This window comes from Penaeus chinensis, chromosome 4, assembly GCF_019202785.1.
Source record: "Penaeus chinensis breed Huanghai No. 1 chromosome 4, ASM1920278v2, whole genome shotgun sequence".
Classification (NCBI taxonomy): domain Eukaryota; kingdom Metazoa; phylum Arthropoda; class Malacostraca; order Decapoda; family Penaeidae; genus Penaeus; species Penaeus chinensis.
In genome coordinates this window covers 42,292,761-42,301,494 of record NC_061822.1, presented here as the reverse complement: position 1 = coordinate 42,301,494, position 8,734 = coordinate 42,292,761, and the positions used below count along the sequence as shown (strand labels likewise).

Here is an 8,734-nt window from a genome sequence, read left to right as displayed (position 1 = left end):
CTGCACCTTTTAGTCCTCTCCAAGGATGTCTTTAATTTTACTGAGACTAATGCACAGAGATTGAGGGAAATGGACACTGCCATCTTATAGAACATAATTTTTTTTTATAAATAACACAAGTATAGATGCAGCGGTCTCGTATTAACCGCAAACTGATAAAAATATCCCCTGGGTATCACTGCTTGGAGACCCAAGTCCACAGACTTGCACAACTTGAGTTCTCAAAGTTTTGACTACTGTATAGTGAATAGATAGAAGCTAGGAAAGGCAAGATGATTTTAGTTTTTATTCTGGAAAAGCCCCTTCTTCCTGAAAATAGACTACCATTTTATAGAGCATATAAAATAGTCCTAAGTAACACAGGTAAATCTGCAGCAGTCCACAAACCCTCACACAGCCAGAGTTGTTAATGTTGTACTCCCTGTAAGTTGGTGCAAAGTGCTAATATAAGTTTGGGGTATAGGGGGCTTGCCTCCCCCCATGTTTAGGGAGTAAATAGAAGGCAGGAAAGGTGAGGTTTGGAATTTGGGTTTCACATGATACCCTGGAGGTGTGTTGCTATTGGTAACAAATACTTGTATCTTTTTACAAGTGAACTGCACTCTGTTGCTGTACATGCATATTTAGGTCTCTGCCCCTGAGCCCAACCTGATCTCCATGGTTGGTATTTGCAACGCACCCTTAAGAGACATGAGCAGAAGTATGTATCATGTAAACCCAAAAATCCTATTTCTTATGCTCTATAAGATGGCAGTCTCCATTTCCCTCTATTTGTGTATTGCCCTTGGTAACAGTAACTGGTATTTTTTACTATCATGCAGTGGATACATGGGATGTATTTCTAATGTTTATAGTGATAGAACTGATTCTATTTATTGGATTTGATTTTAATTTTCATTGTCATTAGTATGTATACACTGTCCCCCCCTCTTTCTCCCCCCCTTTTTTTTTTTCCTTTATAAAGCTTCCCTGTTTCAGGATAGATTCAATTTTGTATTTATTTATTTATTTATTTATTTATTTTTTTTTTTTTACCAGACAAACATTTTCATTTGTGTTGGTCATATTAAGTGCTAGTGCATTCATTTATGTAAGCAACAGTTATCAAATTAAAAGTAAAATGTTTTTTCTTTTTATGATGACAACAATCATAAATATTTATACCATATTTATTCTCATATCATTCACATAAAGATTATCATATTCGTTAGTCCCAATAGCAAGGGAGGGCATGAGGAGTAACTACGATGTAAAACAGGCTGAAATAAAGACTTAAACTAACCCTGTGGAATTAATACAATAAATTTTATCTTGTCCCCACCTGGGAGGTGCTGTCCCCTGGACCTGTGGGATTTATATATTATGTTCTATATATTCCCTAACCAGGGGGCACTTCTCCCGGACAATATACTTTATATAATCCATTCCAGGGACCTCTGTCCCTTGGACCTCCAGGGTAAATAACTTGAAATGGAAGGGGGGGGGGATATAGTTTTGCTAAATCAAAAAGATTTTAAACATTTCTCAAGATGGATTAGTTTAATATATTTGCTTCAACAAATAATGTGCTTCCTGAAAACCAATGCTTTTATATAGTGAAGAACCACACTTTTCTTTGCTTTCAACTGTCTGAATTCTTTGGTATCTAATCCCTTTTTTTTTTTGGCTTCTGGGACACTTGGTGGGTGCAAGCTGTGATAGTTACTAAGGTCTATTTCATGTGTATAGCCACTATATCGTTTTATGAGTGACTCAGAATTTACTCAACACTGAAATGAAACTTATTTTACTGGTATGTTTAAAGAATGGAATCTGTTTGTGGGGCATGCACAGAAGGGTATTGTAAAGAATAGTGTAAATAACTTAAAATACTTTAAAGAAGCATAATGAAAAGAGAGCATGAAGTACATGAATTAAGAAAAGCAGGCTTTGATAATACAAAATAATTATTTTTAAAAGCATGCAGTAATACATGAACTATTTGACGGTCATAGTAGTGTTGATCGTTGCAATATAAACATGGTAAAGGGCCTGGAAAAAGATGGGTCAATCTTCACATACTTCTGTCCTGCATCTCTTCATTTTTTATTTGCGTACCTATATCATCGATTAGAAGTATTTTTGTCAAGTAACTATTCCATTCCTTATCGACATCAACTAATAATTTAAAAAAAAAATGCATCAGGGAATGACATTCTCATAGTACACATCAGGGCGTGGCTTTTATTATGAGAAGGAGTGGTGGTTTTAATGTTTGTTATTAGTGTAGTTACTCCCTCAGGAATAGGCATAATCACAATATAAACTTGATCATGTAATAGATTAACTTATATAATTTATTCTGTATTATCAGTGTTCAAGTCTACTTGCTATTGATCTTTAGTTTTCCTGCAGAAAAATTAAATACTTCTTTAATCAATTGGATCCATATGCTTCAGTACGATCAAAATATGGGCATTAGGCTTACTTAATTGGCCACTCTGATGGGGGTATGGCTTGTGTGGGTGCATGCGATCACTCGTGTGGTGATAAGACTATGCTTCCCCTTTGCAATGATATTTCCTATTTTGTGCGTTAGCCATTTTAGCTCTTTGGCAATTTTCTAAAGTTCAATAAAATTTTATTTGCTTTGTCCAAATGGTAAGAGACTTTTTTCTTTGCATGGACTCCATATTATCTCTTTAGGTAGTCCATAACTTGGTGAAAGATTTTTTTTCCTAAAATGTTCAATACGATTTGTGCTAGCAGTCACGGCAGCCAGTATTAGGATCCTGAGCATGGAAATAGCATAATCTGTGGAACAGGTGCTCTTCAAGTCATGGCTCACAAACTCTTACATTTCACACTTGTTTATTGATGAAAATAATGCAAAAGCTCTATTCCAAAGCTAAATGAGTCCAATCACTCTCTAAGAGATTTGTATGCCTATTGTGAGTCTTTCCTGTCACCCAGGCCTTCAGCCAAAATGCTCACGATGGCAAATTTGCGTCATCCTGGCCCCCACAAATTTTGCCACGACATGTTTGTGTCACAGACCCTCAAACCAATTTTTTTCCTGACATGTTCATGTCTTCCGGATTGTAGGGGTTAATATTTTTAAAAAATTTCATGTCATTCAGCAACCCTCATGAGGCCTTAGACTGTGATAGATTCAGCACTATTATGCAAAACAAGAAGATAAAGTTAATCTATATGGCATGCATGCACTAAGATAGAGCAAATTGAAAATTGCATTCTTGTTGAGCACAAAAAGTTGCTGTGGATAGTACAAGAAATGATCTGGAGACATGAATAATAATTCCCACAAATAAAGGAATGAGTCCACTCAGTGCTCTTGAGTTTCTCCTCTTATGAAGACAATGTTTTTTGGGGGGCTGTTGGGGGTAGAGCCCCTGATCAACCATCATCCCCAGTCATGACAACTTAGATTGTTAAATAGGTTGCGTTGTAGAGCGTGGGACATAGTCTCTTGGGGTGTGCAATAGATTTAGGGGAGTGCATTTACACCGTAGAGACCTATGAGAGCTGATTATTTGCTTCCTTGAAAATTTGGTTTTATATTGATATACCAACTATATTTTTTGATAGCATTGAGCAGTACTGTTACTCTTGTGCATACAGTATTGGGCAGGATGCAATCGGCACAATCCATTTCCCCCACACTCACTACATATCAAGTGTATAGGAAGGTCCTTTTTTTGTCTATTGAGCTGGTATGTGTTTGTAATGGAGATAGTTCTAGATCTTTTGGCCTATTCCTAATTGTGCATAAAATGTGTGTAGTCCTTTTGAAAGAGTTGAACTTAATTTGCTTTCAGCATATAGTAAAAATGTTCTATTCAAATCACCTTTTTTCTTTTAATGTCAATTTTAGCGGTGTTCATTCTTGACCATATTAGTTTTTTAAAATTTTGCTAGTATATCAAGTTTTTAATTAATTGGTGTTTAGTCACCTACTACTGATATGTCTTGAAATAAGTATAATTTTTCTCTCTCTAGGTTCTCATAAAAGAACACAGCCACCACAAAAATGCCTCAGCTCACAGAAATTGAGAAGACTACCCCCTCCGCAGCTGAGGCAGTAGAAGAGCATGAGGCTGGCTCAGGTTCAGACTCTGACACAGAGGTGAGGAACTATATGTGTGTATATATATATATATATATGCATCTTTTTTTTCTTTGATACAAAAAACCTGAGCAGTTTTTATGAGGAGGAATGACAGGGACTTGTATTCCCTTTTGTGATGCATCACAGGATTTCCTTCTGAGTAGTAACATTTTCTTATTCTAATTTTTATATGACAGGAGTCTCTGCCAGAGCTGGAGCAGGGTGACATTGCCTCTGCCCCAGTAGTCACAGAGGCTTCTAAGGTGGCCAAACAGAGCCGATCTGAGAAGAAGGCTCGCAAACTGATGGCCAAGCTGGGACTGAAGCAGGTGCCTGGTGTAAACCGTGTCACCATCCGCAAGAGCAAGAACATCCTCTTTGTCATCAACAAGCCTGACGTCTTCAGAAACCCTTCCTCTGACAGCTATATTGTCTTTGGTGAGGCTAAGGTGAGTTAGAAAAGTTTTTGATTTTATTGGAAAGAAATGACAAAAGAGATTATAAAATTATTTACCAAAAATTAGGTTTATATAGGTAAACCTTTTTCAAGTTCTTTTATCTTAATCAAGAAGATCAATAATTTTATATTACAAGAGTTATAGAGAGTTGGTAAAGTTCTTTTGATGACCTTGTTCCTCAAGTGGAGATGTGTGTATTTACAAAACATATTAAAGAAAGTATTAGATACTGAAAAGCTTGATCCAAATGAAAAAAATGTAATTTGATGCTTGGTTCTAAGGTTGGTCCACATTTTACATCTAATTTAGTTTCCAGCTTACAAAATCTTCCAATAAATTATACAGCATTAGCAAAGACAAAGTAAGGTCTACATAGTTTAAACTTTGCTTTCTTTGCCTTTCCCCATTTTTAACCCGATACCGATGGGTATCAGAAATCTGAGTATCATAAACTCTTGTTATTTCTGGCAATGTCCTGACACTGGGCGCAGGAGTTTGCTTTGAGTAGTGGAACTTCCCGCTACCTGTGCTCTGAAGCGTCGCTGCGTGTACAGCCATACCCTGCAGACCAACCAATGTGTGATGATGCTTGTACTCGTGATCCGTCAGTAATGGGTTAACATAAGACATAAATTATAACCCTGTGTTCTAACTGTATGTGGGGTTTACAGATTGAGGACATGAGCCAGCAAGCCCAGATGGCTGCTGCTGAGAAGTTCAAGGAACCTGCAGTCAACCCTGCCAAAGACACTGCTGCTCACACCACTGTAAGTAGTCTGTTGTGGTGTATTTCTCTTTTCCAGTGTTTTTGAGGCTTTAGAAAATTATAAAAGTACTTCTTGCAGGAATCGAGTTTGTAAAAAACAGAGTAAGATGAACTTTTTTTTAGGTGACTATAACCTGGAAATGAACTTACTTGTTATTTGTTCTGTCAGAATTACTAGGTAATGAAGTATGAGAAGGAATATCATGATATTAACTATAAGAGGATTGAGTTTGGGATAAAACTATATTTCCAACATGTGGATTGTTGTACCTCTGGCCATTTATTGAGAAGTTCAGTTAAAGGTCATTAATTTCCTTTCTTTTTCATTAATGTGGAATGTAGAATGTAAGGGGATTAGAAAATGATTAACTCATGATAGTAGATCCTGTACTTACTCAAGTGCAGTCATTTATTACTAATTGACAGAGAAAGAGTTGAAAAAAGCAAAGTTATGAACAAAGCAAATAATTAAATACATATGTAAAATGAATCCATATATCCGCCATGAATACATTTAATACTTAATTTAAAAAGAGACACAAGCTACCTCTTTCACTGAAAATTTGGATTCTGTGAACCCTCCTGGATATTCCTGATAAACCCAAATCTCATCCAAAAAGTCTCTGCTTTCATATTAGGTCAGACAAGACATTGTTGGCTAATGAATCTTGTATCTGTCAGTTGAAAGTCTTCAAACTGCATTAAAATATTTTCTTTACTAATACAATAGACATAATAACAAAGAATTAGATGCACACAATATGGATATAATGTAAACTATATATGTTCAGAACACCCATACAATGGGTTAATGTCCCAGGAGTTTTACTCAATATTTTACTCATAAAACCTTCAATTATTCTAGTAAACAGTTAGTAAATAAGACTAGCTTAAACACTAATCCTTTCTTGTGGTTGTTCCATATGCATAAAAGAATGACATAACCTATAGATATCAATTCATAAATACCCACCAACATCAAAAAATAGATTGCCATGTGTCTTCCCTGAACAGGAGTGTGGTGACTGGCTCTTCCCACAAGTACCACTTTCTCTGTATTATAGATATTAGTTTGTGTATGTCCAAAGAATAGATTAGACTATGTAGAAGTGAACTGGAAGAACAAATGTTTGATGTTAATACACTATATAATAAACATACAATATAAAAACAAAGCAAAAAAACAAATGAGAGAAACTTTTAATAAAAGGTTGAAACAAACCGGCATGTGGCATGGGGCACTTTGGAAGACCGGTATTTGCATAGTTAACCCAATGGCGCCGGGTATAGAAAATTAAAAAAAACTCTACGCTATGAGAAGGAATATCATGAATTCGGTACATCAAGCCGAATCATTGCCTCGGGGCGTTTTGGCGCGACGCCGCTGCGGACAGCCGCACGCCTCACATCGGGCGTATTGTTATGACGGCGATAGCCGTGACCCGTCGCCATTGGGTTAAGTAGGCTGGCTGCATAATAGTGGCAATGAGAATTTTTTAGTATCATGGTTATTCAGATGTACACCAATGATGAAACTAATCTGAATGGAACAATGGGCTTTCCATCAATCTATAAGGAGAACCAATTAGAGCGAGAAGTATGGAAAAACTAACCCAAAGACCCTAGGAAAATCTTGTGTTCGCCATAGTATTGTTTTATGAAATGTTTGCAAATGCTTAGCCACAAGTAAGTTAGTATACCTTGTGACCTCGCCTGATTTCACCTTTCCTTTAGTTTGCGGGAAAAATACTTTTTAATAATGCTATCAGTATTGATGCTGTTATATATATTAGACTATTTAGACTAATTATTCTAACAGCAATATTAGATACCAGAAAATATTTAAAAAAATCAAGGAATAGAGTTAACAGGTGAGACAGGTAGTACTTGTAATTGGCTCATTGGTGACTTAGTAGTTGTGGAGCCATCTATGTGTAAAAACAATCGGCAAATAAACTCTGTGGGCATGGCATGTATGTAAATGCCATCCCTGGCAACTTGGGTTTAACACAATTTCAAAGCTTTTGGTCTTCAGGCTATAGTCCATTGTGGAATCGCATTTGGTTCCTTGTAAAGATATTTGAATGGTCGCAGATAATTTCTTTTAGGGAAGAGTCGAGTTGAATTAAAGATGGTTATTTTAGTTAAATGTATTGAAAGTTATTTGGAATTTAGAGAGAAGGCAATTCATTGTCCATCACAAAAAAGTTAACCTTTAACCTTTTAAATATTTTAGTGAAGTTATTAGGGATTGATGGAGTGCAGTCATTGTCTGATAAATAAAAAATAAAAAAATAAAGAGGCATTAGACAAAGGTTTTGAAATGTATTGCTTGATAAAACTTTGTTTTGCACATACTTTTAGATGTGGACATGTTTTTCAACCTACTGTCCTGTAAAATATTCTGGATTGGCTTGGCCTTTTTACATTGTTTTACCATTCAAACATGAGTAACCATGACAATCTCCCACAGGTACCTGCCGCTATACAAGAAGACGAAGAGGAGGATGAAGAGGAGGTGGACGAGACTGGAATGGAAGAGAAGGACATTGAGCTTGTTGTATCACAGGCCAATGTGTCCAGAGCGAAGGCTGTCAGAGCCCTGAAGAATAACAATAATGACATAGTGAATGCCATTATGGACTTAACCATGTGATTTTTTTGATTACTTATTTTTTTCCCCCCTTCCCAACAAAAATTGCGACCTTTGTTATGGGATTATGACGGCATTTTCCCATAGATTGCGAATGTTACCTATTCTTTGAGTATCGAAACCGTGTATTGCTTTTACCAGTCAGCTTACGTGCAACAAGCAAACGTATATTACAGTTATGCATATAACATATATTGTAATTAATACATATAATAAATTCCAGTTATTCAAAATTCTTGTGGTTATTCATACCTAGTGTGATTCTTGGTTAGGGCTGTTCTGTGAAAATTGCATGGAAGAAAGAAATAGGAACCAGAACTCCAAACACGTGAAATTGCTTGTATCTGCAAAAGCAAGAAATTCTGGGCTTAGAAATTTGTTGGTAATTATAAAAACTTGAATCAAAGACTCCAAAATGTCTATCCAAGATTCATTTTTTTTTTTCACCTGTGTATTTTTCCAGCTTGAATTAACCCAGTGATGATGGGTATCAGACATCTGTCATAAACTGGCGATTTCTGGCAACGTCCAGCTGTGGGCGTGGGAGTCTGCCACATGCACCAGAACTTCCTGCTCCACGAGCGCTAGTGCGATGCCGAGCGTATAGCTATACCCTCAGACCATACTGTTATGACACATGACCCGTCTATAAAGGGTTAAAAGAAGTTCCAAGGGGAAACCTAAGTACACTAGAGCACACTACTAATAGGCATCAAAAGTATCCACTACAACAGTTACAAGAATGTACC

General features: G+C 36.5%; 1 protein-coding gene across 1 annotated transcript in view; it reads left to right on the top strand.

The window, feature by feature from the left end:
• LOC125024939 (nascent polypeptide-associated complex subunit alpha-like) overlaps positions 1 to 8,218 on the top strand; it is a 9,604-nt gene extending 1,386 nt beyond the window's left edge. Inside the window, exons 2-5 of the mRNA XM_047612729.1 lie at positions 4,000 to 4,126; positions 4,306 to 4,557; positions 5,238 to 5,333; positions 7,806 to 8,218. Coding sequence (XP_047468685.1) covers positions 4,031 to 4,126; positions 4,306 to 4,557; positions 5,238 to 5,333; positions 7,806 to 7,988 — 627 coding nt within the window. The 5' untranslated portion in view covers positions 4,000 to 4,030 and the 3' untranslated portion in view covers positions 7,989 to 8,218. The remainder of the gene's footprint in view (positions 1 to 3,999; positions 4,127 to 4,305; positions 4,558 to 5,237; positions 5,334 to 7,805) is intronic.
• Positions 8,219 to 8,734: the final 516 nt, after the last annotated feature.